General features: G+C 36.7%; 1 protein-coding gene across 4 annotated transcripts in view; it reads right to left on the reverse strand.

The window, feature by feature from the left end:
- Nucleotides 1-18867, reverse strand: part of ches1 (checkpoint suppressor 1) — a 79474-nt gene that overhangs the window by 19127 nt on the left and 41480 nt on the right. For all 4 annotated transcript variants that reach the window (XM_051875034.1, XM_051875035.1, XM_051875033.1 and 1 more), the window contains one exon: nt 3291-3841. In XM_051875034.1, the coding sequence (XP_051730994.1) occupies nt 3291-3827 (537 nt within the window). In that variant the 5' untranslated portion in view covers nt 3828-3841. The remainder of the gene's footprint in view (nt 1-3290; nt 3842-18867) is intronic.

The raw sequence follows: 18867 nt of genomic DNA on the forward strand, positions 1-18867 counted from the left end.
AGGTATCAGTCTTATGGTATCGGGGTTATTTTAACAAGTAGGCTACGAGTAAAGGTACATGAGCTTGGTATCGGGCCCGATACCGATACTGGTATCGTGCATCCCTAGTTGGAATAATCAAGTTAGTCTCTCCCGGTGGATGCTGTAACTACAACAAATCTCCATCTATGGTGATTCAAAAGTAGCTACGTATTCTGATGAAACAGAAAATCAGGTAACACTTTAGTATAGGGAACACATATAAACTATTAACTATGACTTTTCCCTCAATAAACTCCTAATTTACTGCTCATTAATAGTTAGTAAAGTAGTTGTTAGGTTTAGGTATTGGGTAGGATTAAGACAGTAGAATAAGGTCATGCAGAATAAGGCATTCATATGTGATTAATAAATAGTAATAAATAGCCAATATTCTAGTAACATGCATGCTAATAAGAAACTAGTTAAAAGATCCTAAAATAAAGTGTTACCGAAAATAATAAATGATTCATTATATGATAATAGATGTTTTCGGAGAGCTCTTTAAAAACATGAAATAGTCCGTTGCTTCTTGAAGGGTTTGGGAATGTGGACTTTTTTTTTGTTCCATCAGCCAATCAGTGTTGTTATGAAGAAAAAAAAAAAAAGAAGCAGTTTCAGAGTGATTGTCCACATGGATTGAAACACGTGATTTGGTAAAAAAAAAAAAAAAAAAACCTAAATGTGGAAATGAGTTTCCATGAGCCTGTTTTTGGAGGGATTTTGTGCCGGCTAAGGAACTGAAATGATTGGGAACATTAACAAAAAGTATTATGGAAACTCTTAGTCATTATAACATTTGCATACAGAAGACTTAAAGGTACAGAAGCAGAAAAAAAAAACAAAACAATGCTTGGTACAAACATTCTTCCAAATATCTTCCTTTGTGTTCAGCAGAACAAAGAAATTCATACAGGTTTAGAACAACTTGAGGGGCAGTAAATGAGGACAGAATTTTCATTTTTGGGTGAACTATCCCTTTAACCCACTAGTTTGCCCTTCTCCTCCAAACACCCTTCTGATGTGTGTATGTATCAGTGAGATTAAATATAATTTTTAATCAAATCAAGAGAGACATTTAATAAATTGATAGGCTACTCAAAGACAAACATGTCTTGTTTTTGTCAAAATATCTGGACAAAAAAAAAAAAAAAAAAAAAAAAAGAATTCTGAAATAATAATAATAAAAATGTTTCTATTCCTTCTTCCACTCAGAGTGGGAAATGAAACTAAATGAAACAATTCACAGTGTATATTAGAAAGGTTACATGAACATGTCAATTTCAGCAGATTAGTTTGGTATTCTGCCAGAGAATTACATTGATTATTTTGTACTCAGTGAAATGTGGTCCAGCTGGACAAGTAACATGAACTTTATTCATCAAAACAGATCACTATGCTTCATACCACTTCCCTGAAATGTTCCCATATTTGACCCACACACGCATATATACAGGTCTGCTCACAGACATAGCAACGCAGCCAATCAGTTTTGCTGTTGCTACAGAAACGACATGCTTTTCATGTCAACTACAGCTTGGTTGCTATGGGAATACATATACAAGGAAAACTCTTTTGGCCGTAGTTAAGAACCAAAAGACAACATGATGGCTTAGACAGGTACAAACACACTCTTACACACACACATAACAATGCAAACACACTCTGCCAGAGCACAAAGTGTTTTTGTTAATCTTTTCATCTGCTTTGATGTCAGTGTACGATATTATCATTATTTGTCACATCTAAACAAAAAGCATGATTACATGGACATGTTTACATATCCACAGCCCACATTCATAAAATCTCTTAAAAACTAACCATAATAAGTCTTTGTTGACTAGCTGGCAGCCTGGCACTTAGACCTAATCTTTCATAAAGTCAATGTGGACTTTGATTTAAGGTTAATATAGCATTAATGATTCAATGAGTTTTCTGTCCTATCTTACATTAAAAATGCAATTCATACATAAAAAGACAACTTCTATGATAAGAATGTTAGCTTTCTTTATTAAAGTTTATTTAGATTTTTTTTTGTGGGGTGACAATATAAAAATGTCAGGATGATACCACTGTCCTGACATCATAATTAAAATCTAGATGAGTAAAGCTCATCGAGACAAACTTTGAAGTTAGTTTGACAAATCCGTATGGAAGTTTGAAAGTTTTATAAGCTTTAAATTTAATCAAGTGGAAAGAGAAAGAAAGCGAGAAATCCTTTGCTAGCATGAATTAACATGATTTAGCAGAATGCTAACATGAATTAACATGTCGCTAACATGTTTTGCCACATTGCTAGCATAAATTAATATTTTATTAACATGATTTAATACATTGCTAGCATGAATAAGCATGTTGCTAGTATGAATTAACAGGTTGACACATTGTTAACAAATTATCATGTTGATAACATGTTTTAGTATATTGCTAGCATGATTTAACACATTGCTAACATTAATTAGCATGTTTAAACACATTGCTAACATGAATTAACATTGCTAACATGATTTCACACGTTGCTAGCATGAATTAACAGGTTGTTAGTATGTTTTACCATTTTGTTAACATGAATTAACATGTTGCAAGCTTGAATTAACATTGCTAACATGATTTAACACTCTGGTAGCATTAATTAGCAATTTGCTAACATGGTTTAACACACTGCTAACAGGAATTATGTTGCCAACATGTTTTGGCATGTTTAGCATAATGTAGCATGTTGCTAACATTATTTCGCCTTTTGCTAATATATTTTAACATGTTTTTAGCATGAATTACCATGTTTCTAACATGATTTAACATGTTGCTAGCATGTTTTAACACACTGCTAAAATGTTTTAGCATGTTCCTAGCATGTTTTAACGTTGCTTGCATGAATTAACATGATTTAACATGCTGCTAGCATGTTGTTAGCATTAATTAGCATGTTGCAAGCATTTTTTAGCATGTTGTTGGCATGAACTCGCATGTTGAACAAAATTGCTTCACTGCTATTAATATTTGAAAAATATATTGTACGTCATATTGTAAGTCATGTGGTGGTTCAATCAACATGCAGAAAAACATGAAACAGGAAATGATATCAGGAAATGATATTTTTAAAAGATTTATCTTTTTCTTTATTGTGGACACCACTGGTCCAAAAATGATGGTAAAAAAGTACATAACTCCTAGAATGCAGGGAAAAAAAATGAAAGTATGCATTCTAAACAAACAACCGGCTCTTTGACACCTTAAACCTCAGTAAAACTCACTGAAACACAAGCCCTCACCTGACTGCGATCCTTATCCACCTTCTTGAAGCATTTGTTTAGTGACAGATTATGACGCACTGAATTCTTCCAGCCAGTGGGGGCGCTAGCAAAGTAAGGGAAGTGCTCCAGTATCCATCCATAGATGTCTTTGACAGGAAGTCGTTTAGAGGGAGCATCCTCTATTGCCATGAAGATGAGGCAGCTGAAAGAGTAGGGAGGTTTACGGCTGGGACCCGTGGACAGGTGGTAGGGCGGCTCACTGGGCTCAGGGGAGGACGACGGCGAGGACGAGGGCTCGCGACCACCGTTAGCATCCTGCAGGGGGCTAACGCTACGCAGGCCAGAGTGGCCCAGACTGGTCAGAAGATCCGTGCTCTCGTGCAACCAGCTGAGGCTGGTCAGCTCCTCATCCTCGGCCCGGCTGAGAGAGGCAGACAGGGCCAGAGAGAGGTCAGCTGCTTCGGTGTCCTGGTAGAGCTGACTCAGACCCCGCGCCACGCTCCCACTGCTGGGGCCCTCGGCCTTCTTCCCTGGGGGCATGACCACTGGACCCATGCAGCCCTCGGCTCCTGCAGAGACACGAGAAGCACACTTTAAAGTCACTGCTGGTTTTTAAAGAAAATCTTTTTTTTTTTTTTTAAATCAAATATTCATGAAAAGGCTTAATTGGAACTCTTATATAAGATGAATCTTTTGGTATGGAAGGCCATTTCCACCACATAAGAAAAAAAAAAAGTCATAATTATGACATAAAAAGATCAAAATCATGACATAAAATGTCAGAATTATGACATACTAAGTCATAATTATGAAATTAAATAATCAAAATTATGACAAGTCAAAATTATGACATAGTAAGTCATAATTGTGAGATAAAAAGGCAAAATTATGACTTTTTTGTCATATTTATGACATAATTTTGACTTTAAAATTATGCCATAATTTTGACTTTTTTTTAAAGGGCTACTTAACTGCTAGCAAATGGGCTTTCAGTAAAACTTGGCTGACTAAATAGTATAAAGGCAGGGAAAAAAGTGAAATCGTGCTACCTGACTAGAGAAAACAGAGAAAAAAGGCTGTTGTCTTCCCTTTTGCCAAATAGGTAGGAAAACTTCAACACCCATAATGCACTGGGTATGTTGCAGTCCAAGGCCACACGCACCAGTCTGCTATGGATACGCTTAGCAGAGTCAAATAACGCCTTGCTTTAGTAAGAAATACTTCTTAGCAAACTTTTAGTCAATGGCGTTGACTTGTATTGTTCCTGATTGCAAGAATTCAAAGAGTAAATGTTTAGCGGGAGTGAGTTACTTTCGGTCCAGCGCATTGTAAGCAGTGGGTTAAGCCTGCAAAGACTGCAAAATATGGAGAAAACACAGCGACAGAAAATCTGAAAAATCTCTGTATTTGTAGTCAACATTTCAGACTGACCACAAACACAGTGATTTAGGCCAAACAGACGGGAAAACTGAAAGAAACTGCCGTTGCGTCAGTTCCCCCAAACTCCCGACGCAAAACGTTGTCACGTACAGGTAAGTAAGCTGTTGCTATAGTGTTGAATTTTTACCATAATGCTGTTTAAATAATAGACAAAGTAAGATTAAATTTTAAATTTATACCACCCTTACAATAATTGTTCTATTAATAACCCTCTGCTGATCCGACTGTCTGGGCATGGATACAAAAGTGCGGAAGTATAATATGTAGTTTTCACGAAAGCCCTGGAGCTGTTAAAACGAGTCATCCAGTAAACTTTTGCTGCCAAAAAAAACATGAATTTGTCAGTCCAGGTAACAGAATGGATAAACACTGTTCATATAGAAATATACTGACACTGTAACAATACAAAGTGGGTTGAAAATCTGCAAAGATACACTTAAAAAGTCATAATTTCAGGCAAGCACATTTGTGTGCTGTCTAGGAGGAACTATGGGCTCAGTATTGCATCTAGAGATTATCATGAGGTGAGTGCCATTAAAAGTTAAAGTTCTGTTCTCTATCATTTGCTCACTGTATGATGTATCAAAAATGATATTGTAAGAAAAGCATGAGCTGAAACGTCTGCTCTTTGGTCTGTTTATAAGACACTTGTCACTTTTTTGCACATTTTTTCACCTTGTAGATGTTAATTAAAGTAATTTTTGTGATAGACCCTTGCCTTGGTCTAATTGCATGTCTGTCAGTGTGCAGACAACTTTGGTTTTTTGGTTGATCTCACTGTATGATGTGTCATGAGTTTTGCAGCTTTCAGTATTAATCAAACATATAGTTAGTAAAGTCTAGTTTTTAGGGTCAACAAATACATGACCTAACATCAATGCATGTTAAGTTTAATCTCTTGTATTTGTAGATCTTCCCACGAAACAAACTCCAGAGAGAAATGAGACTAAAAATCAGCATGAGAACTGGAAACCACTTCCATATTTCAGAGGTGAGGCCAGCAAACAGGAAAAACAGAGTTGACACACTCTCAGCAAATACAGTTTATGATAAATAGTAAAATTCCAAATAAACTGAGGAACAGAGCAGACAAGCTACTGCAGCTAAACTCACCAGTCAAATTAGTAGCATTTTTTAACGACTATATAAAAAAAAAAAAAAATGGTGCTTTGAACACAGACATGAGATTTTTAGGGCTCCAACAATCTAATCATCACACTCGTTCATTATCATTTCATTATCTCTGTGTATTTAGTTAGCTGTTTTCAGTCTTTGGTGGTCGGTAGTTGTATGTTTTTCTGTTGGACGCAGAAAATTTTAAATTTCTTTAAAAATGAAAATATGAAAAACTTTACTAGATTTGCAATGTTGATAACTGTGGAAACATGTCATCACAGTCTGTGAAAAGACTACATCGTAGAGTGGCCTTCAACTTTTCAACCAAATTTTAATGGCCATGTTAGAATTATAAGCCAAATTAAGTAACAACTTTATTATTTTGAATTTCTTAAAGAAGAAGATCATGTTCATTAGTCTAGAAATGCATAAGATTCTGTTTGACAGAAGTCATTGTGACAAGTTAAATGGAAACATAGATAAGTATGGAAACTTGTTTCCGCCACGTAATAAAAAAAAAAAAAAAAAAAAAAAAAAAAAAAAAAAAATGTAAAAGATAATTGCAACTTTTTATCTCGCAATTATGACTTCGAGATTTTGGAGTTTATATCAGGATTGCGAGTTTATATCTTACAATTCTGGCTTTATATCTTATATATAATTATACATTAAGTTCGCAGTAAGTTGTAGTAAGTTTATGGGTCAATGACGTGACGGGTCATTTTTTTTGTCCAAAGGCCTTAATAATAATAATAAAGAACAAAGACTTATCAAAAGGATATGACATCCAAAGTATGTAAGGTAGTACAACTTGATCTCTTTTATTGAATTCAAAAGGTTTTAATTATATTTCGCTACATATAAAGGTATTTTAAAGATTCTGAAGTGTCAAAATGTCATTCGGTTTAACCGTCCAAAGGCCAATACAGCCATTTCATTTGTGATTAAAATATCTTAAAATTTAATAAATGTATATATTTTTTATTCTTGCATGATTTTATAACATCATATATCAACACAGTGCAAAATGGTATTAAAATTATGTGTAGAAGTCGTTGCTTTGTTATGAGAAAGAATGTCTGGAAAAATGAATTTCATTGATGTCATTCGGAGTAACCAATATAAAGGGACAATTTTGGATCAAGTCATGCAGTCAATATCATGTGACAGGATGTGACATCATTCAGACACCTGCAAAGAACCCCATGGTCATGAACCAAAGTAACTAATTCTCTTATTTATTTGAAAAAATGCATGTTTTCACTTGCTCATACGCATGTCCCGAAACATCAGGTCATTCGGTTCAACCGCTATAAAACATGGAACATGTTGTAATATTTTAAAACTTGTACTAAATATAAAATGTTTGATTGTCCTTTTGCTAGGTAGCTAGATATCAGCCTGTTGGCACTGTTTGAAAATACAGTCATTCGGTATAACCAAAAGTGTCATTCGGTAAAACTGAAATTTTGGTTAAACCGAATAACTGTTTTGGTAACAAATTCTTGTAAAAAAATGACAAAAGCAGTGTTAATTGATTATAAAAAACACAATCTCATTGTTAACACTTAATAAAACTTCAAAATTAATTTTATCTCCATTACGCTTTTTTACACTTTTACACTTATTTGTCAAATGACCCTTATATGACTTTATGACTCGCAATTCTGACTTTCTCGCAATTGCAAGTTTATATTCATTTCTCAGAATTGTGAGTTTATATCTTACAATTCTGACTTTCAGAATTGTTCAGAATTGTAAGGAAAAAACGGTCAGAATTGTGAGATAAAAAGTCGCAGTTACTTTTTTAATTTTTTTTTTAAATTTTGTGGCGGAAACAAGCTTCCATAAATAAGGCAGTCTAAGAGTAAAAAAATAAAACAGATAACTGAGATAAAAGAAATAAATTAGCATTTGTGTGATTTAAAGTTGCATTGTAAGTTATAAAGTCATAATGAGAAAGAGTAGTAATTATGACAAAGCAACTGTGAAATACGAAGCTGCAATTAAGAGAAACTTTCGCAACTTTGGGAAAAGTGTGGGAAATAAAGTAACAGCTGCAAGAGATAAATAATTGTGACTTATTTCCCCATAATTATGAGAAGTTGCAGTTGTTAGATGTAAAGCTACAATTAAATTTTCTTCTCAGGCTTCCATACAAAAAAAAAAAAAAAAAGACATAACAATGATGCAAACTTTTTTATAATGGAAAATCTGATCAAGCATTCTTGTGGCAGCAGCCTGTTTGTGTGTGTGTGTTTGAGGTTTCTGGGAGGTAAGATTAGCAGGAGGTTATATTTTAGAGGAAGTAAGCCTGGCGCTATCTGCAGATGCATAAAATCTAAATACGAACTTATCACATACTGCCCAAGTCACAGTAGGTAATCCAGTTAATCTCTCCTTCCAGCATTACCCGTCACTTTTAACTCTCTCTCTGACACCCATGCCGACACGTACCCACACACAATTATACATATGCCGTACGTACATGTCAACACATGTGCCAGGGGCAGCACCCCCCTGATAAGGCCATTCAATCAGTCAATAACAGCATATGCAGCTGAGCACTCCTTGGAAAATGCACAGTCACGCCTCAGGGCTGCTTTTGACACTCGCACTTACATGTCAAAGCAGCAACTCTCTTCCCTTGCATTGATTGACAGCTGACAGCTAGCGCTGCATTGCTAATAAAGCATCTGTATCCACGGCAACGGAGCGAGAATATTATCCAGCCTCACAATCTGGAGCAGAGATTCCCTGGGGTCAGTCAAGGCATGGCTGCGTTTATAAGGCAGATTATACAAATGTGGACGACATCACATCCACATCACAACCGAGGTCTCAGCTAGAATCAACTGCATATTAACAAAATGCAGTTGTTTTACTAAAATACAAGAGAAAACTGTTATAGTACATTATTTAATCCTGACCTTTAAATATGTCAAATAATGAGAGAAATAATACCAATTAAAAGTATTTTGAAATTAGTGATGGTATCTGATGGTAATACACTGGCAGTAACACTGCTTTTTCAGTTTTTCTACTTAAAAATTTCATGTTTAATTCAATGCGTTACTTGCTGTTTCTTTGTCATTGTTTGTGAAATTTACTAGCAATTTCTGAGTGACAATTTTTTCTACACCAGATTTTTTTCAGTGTATTTTGTCAATGCTAAAGGGGACCTACTATGCTCCTTTCACAAGATGTAATCTAAGTCTCAGGTGTCCCCAGAATGTGTCTGTGAAGTTTCAGCTCAATATACCTCACAGATCATTTATTATACCATGTTGTAAATGGCCATTTTTGAGTGGAAGGAAAAACATGCTGTTTTTGTGCATGTATCTTTAAATGCAAATGAGCTGCTGCTCCCACGCCACTTTCCAGAAGAAGGCGGAGCTTGTACAGTTCATGCCTGGAATACTCTGCCAAAAACTAACAAAACATCTGTTTGGTTTTAATTATCATCTCTATCACGGTCACGCTCGCATGACATTGCATTATATTATCTGCATGCATTTTAAATCAGTTAATATCAGTCTAAACTTCTGATATATGGTTTTCAGGGCGCTCACAACCGAAGCACGTGCACAGAAAGCTGACTGTCAGATGGCATGTCGTGTGAGTATCAAACTAAGTTCTCTTTCAGCTTTGAAATTCACACAATGTCATGTCAAAAACACACAAAGTTCACGTAAACACAGTTGGTTATGTCTATGAACAAACAGCAAGTAAAGAAATCGCATGTGTATATTTAAAGGGTTAGTTCACCCAAAAATGAAAATGTCATTTATTACTCACCCTCATGCCGTTCCAGACCCGTAAGACCTTCGTTAATCTTCGGAACGCAAATTGAGATATTTTTGTTTAAATCCGATGGCTCCGTGAGGCCTACGTAGGGAGCAATGACATTTCCTTTCTCAAGATCCATAAAGGTACTAAAAACATATTTAAATCAGTTCATGCGAGTACAGTGGTTCAATATTAATATTATAAAGTGACGAGAATATTTTTGTTACGCCAAAAAAAACAAAATAACAAATTATTTAGTGATGACCGATTTCAAAACACTGCTTCATGAAGCTTCGGAGCATAATGAATCAGCGTGTCGAATCTGCAGTTCGGAGCGCCAAAGTCACGTGATTTCAGCAGTTTGGCGGTTTGACACGCTGATTCATTACGCTCCGAAGCTTCCTGAAGCAGTGTTTTGAAATCGGCCATCACTAATAAGTCGTTATTTTCTTTTTTTTTGGCGCACCAAAAATATTCTCGTCGCTTTATAATATTAATATTGAACCACTGTACTCACATGAACTGATTTAAATATGTTTTTAGTACCTTGATGGATCTTGAGAGAGGAAATGTCATTGCTTGCTATGTAGGCCTCACGGAGCCATCGGATTTAAACAAAAATATCTTAATTTGTGTTCCGAAGATTAACGAAGGTCTTACGGGTGTAAAACGGCATGAGGGTGAGTAATTAATGACAGAATTTTCATTTTTGGGTGAACTAACCCTTTAATCTGTGTATTAAAGTGACAACAGCATAATATACAGTACCTACTGCTGTTTTTGCAGTTAATATGAACAAAACAACAAAAGAAAAACATAAAATTACTGACTGCTCTTGATTAAATAACTTAGTAGCTTTATTAAGAATACATTTCTTACTAGAATGCTGCTGTTAAATGCTCTGGCGAGGAGATAAACATGGCGGACTGTGTACAGCTCACTCAGGGCGGGGTCTATGCTAATAGAGTAGAGTCCGTCAGCAGTTGTGGGCGGAGCCTAGGCATTTGTGACCTCACAAAAGCTACAATCCGCTTGTTCTGAGACACTGCTTATGAGTTATGGGGATTAAAAAAAGAGAAGAGGGTGGATTTTTATCATTATAAGGTGGTTGTGTACACACAATGCCGAAACACATTTATGTTCAAACTGAATTTTACATAATTAAAGGTCCCCTTTAATAAAATAGCATTTACATGTTGTTTCAATGGTTCCATCTTAATGATAGTCTCCAAAATATGTAGTGTATAGGAAAAAACATGAACTCTGTATCAAATTGGGCTCAAAATATGAAAGCCAATAAACAAAGCTGTAAGAAAAGCAGTGGACTGCTGTGTCAGTTATCAGTCGAGGTGTTTTATGAAGGGTAACTGCAGGAAGGTGTTCTCTTGGAACATATAAATTCACATATACACACACGATACGCAGTTTTGCTTTCTGTGTATCCATGGTGGCGCTGCCACAAAATGTTACATCTGACAGAAAAGGGCCAGCTAATTTTACTGTTGCTATGACAACAAACTACTCGAACAGGGTACCATTGGGGCTGCCAGTGAACTTCCCTTACGCTCAAGAGTCAATTACATCTTACCGTTCACAAACAGAAAGTAAGTTTGAAGCCGGTTCTTGTTTAAGCCCTTGAGAAACCCTCTGAAATAAGGGAAATTCAGCAGTTGTGATAAATGACCAAAGAGATCTGCAAACTGGAAAAGGCAAACAACACCTTGCCCTTTGTGCCTCAAATCTAATGTAAATATTACAGACATTTTGGCTCAGTGTGAATGAAAGAAACTTCAAAACACAGCATCTGCTTTCTAGATACTGCAAGCTTGCTAACTTTCTACAGTTACAGCAAATGTACAAAAAGTATCAGTATGGCTTTCTTTGACGTACCTTGGATACCAATTAAACATATACAATGGTATATGAATATTATAACTAGGGATGTCCTGAGCCGTTCTCAATGATCGATATCGGGGTAAATTTAGAATTTTAAACTGATTGGTTTTGGCTATCCTAAGCTTTAGCCTTTATTTTACATCAGCTGTCACGCAGGTGTTGTGCAGTAGGTGGCGGTATGCAGCTTTAAGTGGGTTTGCCAACCGCCATTAAAAGGAAAAGAAGCAGCTCAGTGTGGCTTGCGTCTTGGGCTGCATCCGAAATCGCATAATTCCCTACTATATAGTAGGCGAAAAACAGTATGTGACAAAAGTAGTATGTCTGAATTCACAGTACTCATCACAAGAGTAGGCTAAAAGTACCCGAATGACTTACTATTTCCGGCGAGATTCTGAAGTGTGCATACGATAGACACTTTACTATCCCATGAGGCCACGGTAGAGGATTTGTGAATGGCAGTGAAGCGATGCTACTGGTAGGTCACGTGATAGTGACAGCATGGTGAATATAGTACATCCAGATTACATTCATACTACACACACTCATACTATATAGAACATACTTTTTTGGCAGTCGTGAAGTAATTACTTATTTAAAATAAGTACCTACTCAAGAGAGTATGCGATTTCAGACGCAGCCCTGCTTCAGAACTTGACTGACAGACTGGCATTCTGACATCGCAAGCTTCATGCTTTCTAACCTTCAGTCCACGTTTGTTCCTTTTTTTGCAATTATTCTGCTTTTTGTACATATAAAATACAAGAAGTTTATATCAGTATGTCGGTAGTCCCATATTCATTATTGTGACCATACAGTGTTTACGATGTCTACCATTATAACAGATGTTTACATATACCAATGTTTTATACATTGTGTGTATGTATGTATATATACTGTGTGTACATTTGAGACTCTCTGCACAGTCCTGTATAGCCTACATTGGACTGATTTTAATAACTTTAATGTACTTGAAGTGTGCACCAAGCACTAGGAAAATACAAATACCAGATTGGGACTTGGTGGATACTCAATATTCAATGACTTGAATCAGATCGGGGGCACAAAAAAAACTTGATTGAGACATCCCTCATTATAACCATGGATTCAATTAAACTCAAATGAAAATCATGAAAAAATGAAAAATTCTTTATTTTATTTGTTTAGTTTTATTACTTCACAAATGGAATAAGGGCTGAAACATCAAATCACAAAAAAGATTAGTTTTCTAAGATAGCATACTGCATAACTAGCAAAAAAAAAAAAAAAAATCAGACTAAACTCAAAATATTACACCATATATTTTATGACTTTTTGCACACCTGTTACACCTTGCACTGATGCTTAACTTGGGGGGGAGACAACAAAAACCAAACAAACAAAAACAACAACAACAACAAAAACAAATATAAAATGCAAAGAAAAAAAAGGGGGGGGGGAGGTGGAACAACAAGAACCAAAAACAAAACAAAAAAAAACAAAACAACCAAACAAACCAAACACCGACAACAAAAAACATAAAAAGGTAAAAAACAACAACAACAACAACAACAAAAATCATAAAAGGCAAAGAAAAAAAGAACAAAAAAAAAAACATAAGGAAAAACAAACAAACAAATAAACAAAAACAAAAATCATAAAAAGGCAAAGAAAATAAAACAAGAACCAAACAAACCAAACAACAACAACAACAAAAACAAATATAAAATGCAAAGAAAAAAAAAAAGAAAAAAAAGAACCAAACGAACCAAAAATCAAAACAAAGGCAAAGCAAAACAAAGGCAAAATAATAAACAAAATGTCAAAATAGTGATACACCAGATAAGAGCACAAGGGAATTTTCCTATAAATTACAGCAGCATGAGACCATCAAAATTCTTCTTCTTCTTCTTCTTCACAATGACAACCATAAATAACAGGCAATCAATTATGACAGGTAGCGCAAGGCTTGAGTTAATTCAAAGCAAGCAAAGAAAAAGTCTCAATGGACTCGAGTTCATTCGAAATATTTAAATTCCACAAAACCTGCTAAACAAATCTTTCACAAAAGCCAACAATAAACCAGATTCACCTAACCAATTGAGCTTATGAGATTTCAGTTCTGGTACGTAGAGTACAAATAATAGACCTTTGTCTCGATGTCAACACCAGCATTGAGAGATATCGGAGTTTCCCCCTCCTTTCCAGCACTGAAAAAAAGACTTGTTTAGTTTCCATTTCTTCAGTTCCCATGACAACAGTGTTAGGGCACACCAGGGCATGTACATACAGCCAACCAATCAGCCAGGCCGTCCGCAGATCAAAGAATACGGCCCATCGTTTCCGCCAGAAATATCAGAAAACTCCATAAGCAATGGCAAAAAGGTGAAGGTTCATTGTCCAAAGGGGCTGGAGCGCACAGTTCTCCCTGTGGGGGTCGCAACGCAATAGACTCCGGGCAAGAACTTTCTCCGTTCCAAATGAACTGCTCTACCCCACAGGCACTTACCATTGGAAGAGTTACAGCGCTCATTTGCTTTATTCCCCTGCTCCCCTGTTCCCTCGCTCCCTTGTCTGATCTGAGCTTAGTGAAGGTGACCTGACCGCACTCAGCCCGAGGGTCTTCGAGTGAAGTTCGGTGCAGAGAGGAGACCTCTACTCTCAGAAGTCAGGCTTAAAACAGCGCTGGCCCCGGGCCCCTGCATTCACAGCATACACTGGCAGCATGCTAAGAGACGCTTCTGCAGAGGGACCCCTCTCTTTCTCTCTCTCTTGCACTCTGTTTTTCTCTCAATTACACAGTCTTTGCTATTGACCTGAACAATAACTGATGGGAGACGAGTATTCGGCAAAGAGCAGGGAAGCCAAAAAGACTTCCCTCTCAGCTTTTATATCCAGAGTGACATAATAACTGCACACCACATAATTTCTATGATTACATTAAAGCATGCGTAGAGCATTTCTATGGATGCTGCACTGTAGTGCAAAGGGGTGAGTTATTCCTGGTAGTTCATTATATACATTTTTCTTAGTTTACTACTGTTCAAAAGTTTGGGATCTTTGAAAGAAGTCTCTTAGGTTCCCCAAGGCTGTATTTATTTGATCAAAAATACAGTAAAAATAGTAATATTGTTGAAATATTATAACAATTTAAAATAACTGTTTTCTGTTTTAAAATATTTTAAAATGTAATTTATTTCTGTGATGACAAAACTGAATTTTCAGCATCATTACTCCAGTCTTCAGTGTCACATGATCCTTCAGAAATCATCTGAACATGCTGATTTGCTGCTCAAGAAACTTTTATTATTATTACTGCTTATTTTTTCGGAAAATGTAATACATTTTCAGGATTCTTTGATGAATAGGAAATTGAAAAGAACAGCATTTATTTGAATGTTTTGTAATGTTATAAATGTTTTCACTGTCACTTTTGATCAATTTTATGCATCCTTGATGAATAAAAGTAGAAAAGTAAACATTTTTTACTGAATACAATTATATTTTATAATATATATAGGGTGAATTCAGGGTGATGGGACACTTTTTGCTATTGAGATGACTGGGAAAAAGTGTCCCAATCAACCTGAATTCAGGTTATATATATACACATACACACACACACACATATTATATATATATATATATATATATATATATATATTTATTATTTAAAGTGGTCTAAATTGTCATTTTCATGTGGGCACTTTTTGGTTGAACTTCTGATTGTGTTAAAGCTGTGCTTTACTGATAGTTATAAAACGGTTAGTTCCGGTCCTTGATTCTGATTGGTCAATAGCTGTGTTTTATTCACGATAAAACACGGCTATGACCGCTTCACCCAACGGTTCTGTGTATCACTACACAACATCCTTAGCAACCACTCTTAGCAACGTAAACTGTATGTTCTCAATTTATATTGTTCATTAAAGTTTACTGTATCATGTAGAAGAGTATTGTGAGAAAGAGATCGAGTGAGCGAGTTTATTACCTGCATTCACATTTAGCTTTTTCCTTCAGGTCAGTCCTATGTTCATAATAAAAAATCTGTTTAAATGTCCGACGTATTATCTTGTCCTTTTAACAGTGAAGGGATTTTCCCGTGACTGACAGCGCTAGTCAAAGCATTTGTCAGTTGCGTCTTGTTCCGTGTTCACAACAATTCAGTCTTTTCAATGTAAAAGTCTTTGCTACTGACTGACACACTCATAAAGACAGTCTTTGCCTCCATCTAATGGCGTGAAAATGTAACTTCTGTTGCTGTTCACTGTCAGGGACTATTTTTTTCTAGTGAAAGGAAGGCTTTTAGTAAGAGTTTACTTCATGAAAGTTGCTTTGTTACATATTTTTGGCTTTAATATTTGTATTGTGTGGTAACCGTTTTATAAAAGCAATAACGTACTCGAGGCTAGTGCTGTAGCGTGAATAAGTCACTCTCATACCTTATTACTTACTTACGTCACATTCCTTTGCATGTACCACACAAAATGTATAGAATTTACTGGATATTCATGATTCAGGTCAAGAACTGAAAAATTGTCCACAGACAAGGTTGGTAAGCGATTCTATTACACTAGTCTCATGCTAACACATGATAAATAAGTGTACACTTTGGAAACAGTGTGTTAACTGTTTCTTTAACGTTTATTTCCAGTGCTGTACAAATGCCCAATGCTTCAATCATGAGTTCATTACTGTTTATTTTTAGAAACTGACGGACATGTGGTAAAGATTTTCTGCGGTAAACATCAGAAAGCCACAGATGCTGTCGATAGAGTTGTTATTAAACCTCAAATATTCATTTAAGGTTCACCACACCCAAGGTACAATGAAAGGACACTCAAAGTGTGCATTTATCCATGCCTTAAATGGCCCTTATTATGCTTATCCGGATATTACCTTTCATGTAGTGTGTAATATCCAGTAGCTCACTGAATGTAAAAGGTCTGCAAAGTTTCAAAGATCAAAGTCAAATGAAGTTATTGTCTCCTAAAGAAAGAATCCATTCTGAGTTGCCAAAATGAGGGGTCAGTAATTTCAGTCTCACTTCCAGTTACAAATCTAAGTAACAATGTAACAAATTTGCATAATGCCAGCCAATAGTCTTCATTGGCTGCCAGAGAACAATGGCTGAGGCCTGGAAAAGTTTGGTTCGTGTTGTCGACATGTTGATAAGACACCGTTTTCTGCACTGCTCAAGTTGTGCTTGTGATGGTGGTTCAGCCACTTAGTCCAATGTTTCATTATCGAACTTGGCTTGAATTGATATGGTAAAACCAACGCCATTGTTACTGTTCGTATCACAGTGTATCAAGTGCTGAGGAAGCCTTCGGAGCTGAATTTCAGATATGATAACGGACGTTTCATTTCTGACACACGCTGTAAGCAGTAGACCAATCACAACAGACTGAGCCATCTGACCAATCAGAGCAGGCTCTCAGAAAGGAGGAGTTTAGAGAGACTGAATCCTTGATCGAGCTGTCTTAGATACTGTAAGAAAAGAGGTGATGCAATGTATACTATGAGAAAGTTAAAGTGTTTTTGACCTTGCATGCATGTTAAAAAATAAAATTAGGAACCTTTAAAATAGCATAATAGGGGCATTTTAAAAGTGTTTACAGAACCACTAAGCTTTCCACTCCAAGTCCAATATTTGGGGTGGTTTAAAAACCAAAGCAGCCAGTGTTTAAAGACACTACCCACAAAGACTTCAGCCTTGTGGCATCACCACTTATCTCCAGCAAACAGGAGGACGGGCCGCTCGCCATCAGCCTGAAGTTTGTCCCTGCAGGTACCACCGAGGACTAGCAACCCAGCATTGTTACCCAACTCTTTCCTGGCCCTTGACCATCAGGACAGAGAAAAAAGAACATCCTCTAGTCATTAGCGGCATTTCAAAGTCAACGCGTCCTCCAGCGTATGCTGTTTGACAGGCCCTGCCAGGGTAACGTGACTGAGGGATGATGGTACCATGATTAGACAGAAGCTCTAGGGAGAGGCCATGCATCCACAGATCTGAGCATAAAGGACAGGAGGAGGAGTGGAAGAGGAAGATGAGACGGGGACCGTGAGAGCTGACAGTCTAGCGCCAGATACATATTCATCAAACGTGCCCTTTGTGATCTGCCGAACTCGAGACACCATACACTTCTGCGGTTCATCAAACTTGCCCGCTTCTGCAAGAGGACCGCAGTCCCTGGCGTCCTTGTCGTGTCAGTTTGTTCAAACAATCCTGTTCGCATCCCCCAGCAGCGCAAAGTCAGCAATGGGTGCATTTCAGTCCACTTTCAATGTTCAGTAGTGTATAGTAAGTGCACTACCCAGGGACTAGATTTAAAAGCTTCAAGAAGATGGACAATAAACGAAACAAATGTTATCAGAAGGATATCAGTCATGGTGTGTTATACAGATGTTGTTGATAATACCAGTTGTACATACGCTGACTTGAATATACCTTTTCTAGGAATAGCATGTTGTGCCTGAATTATCATTTGCAATATACTGATTTTACTGATCCATGACCAGGACGCAGCCATATTTTCTCAATTTACCAGGAGGAATTTTGGAGTATCACAAGGATATACTTCCATGATTATTTCAGAATTCCCAAAATTCATTAAAACTGTAAAGCTTTTGGTAATGGACATGGTGATAAATCGACTCAGATGTTCAGAGTGTGAGCTGCACACTTTTGTGAATACCTGATTCCTCTGAGCGTATTCAGAGCATGAATCAGAGGAGTCAGCATGTCTGCGTCCAAACGCAGTACACAATCTCAGCTTGGCACTTCCTGCTCTTCATAAGTGTCCCTCACATAATAGTCTTGGGCACTTAATCATCACGATAAGGGGACAAAAGAGGAGCTTTCCACAATAACAGCTTCTCGGGAATAATTGACCCTTTATTGTGCCCAAGAATGAAAGTTCAGTGCTGGGTTCAAGACCAAGGAGGTCTTTAATGCCTGCAGAAAGCCATGCATTAGCATTCCCATCTACCTCAGTGGCAGTTTCTCACCCGATGCAGTATGTGATTTGAAATCTGCCATATACTTTTCAATGGTCATCAATAGAAAAGGATGCTTTCTCTCTCCATAATGGAATCGTTACAGCATCAACCAGCTTAAGGTTACTGCAAGTGCTAAGTAAGTGAACTCTGAACCCTTGAGTGTGACCCCTGACCCATCATCATTGTCCAGGGGAATTGTATTATGTCCAGGGGATTGTATTAAGTGCATTCTAAGTCACTTTAGCTAAAAGCATCTGCAAAATGACTACTTTATGGATTCTGAAAAAAGAAAAAAAAGAAAAGATGTTGAGTGAAAACAGTTCTTGAGTGAAAAAGATGTTTCTTCTTTTGTGTGATGTTCAATAAACTTAAT

The sequence above is a fragment of the Ctenopharyngodon idella genome, chromosome 20 (genome assembly GCF_019924925.1).
Source record: "Ctenopharyngodon idella isolate HZGC_01 chromosome 20, HZGC01, whole genome shotgun sequence".
Taxonomy (NCBI): Eukaryota; Metazoa; Chordata; class Actinopteri; order Cypriniformes; family Xenocyprididae; genus Ctenopharyngodon; species Ctenopharyngodon idella.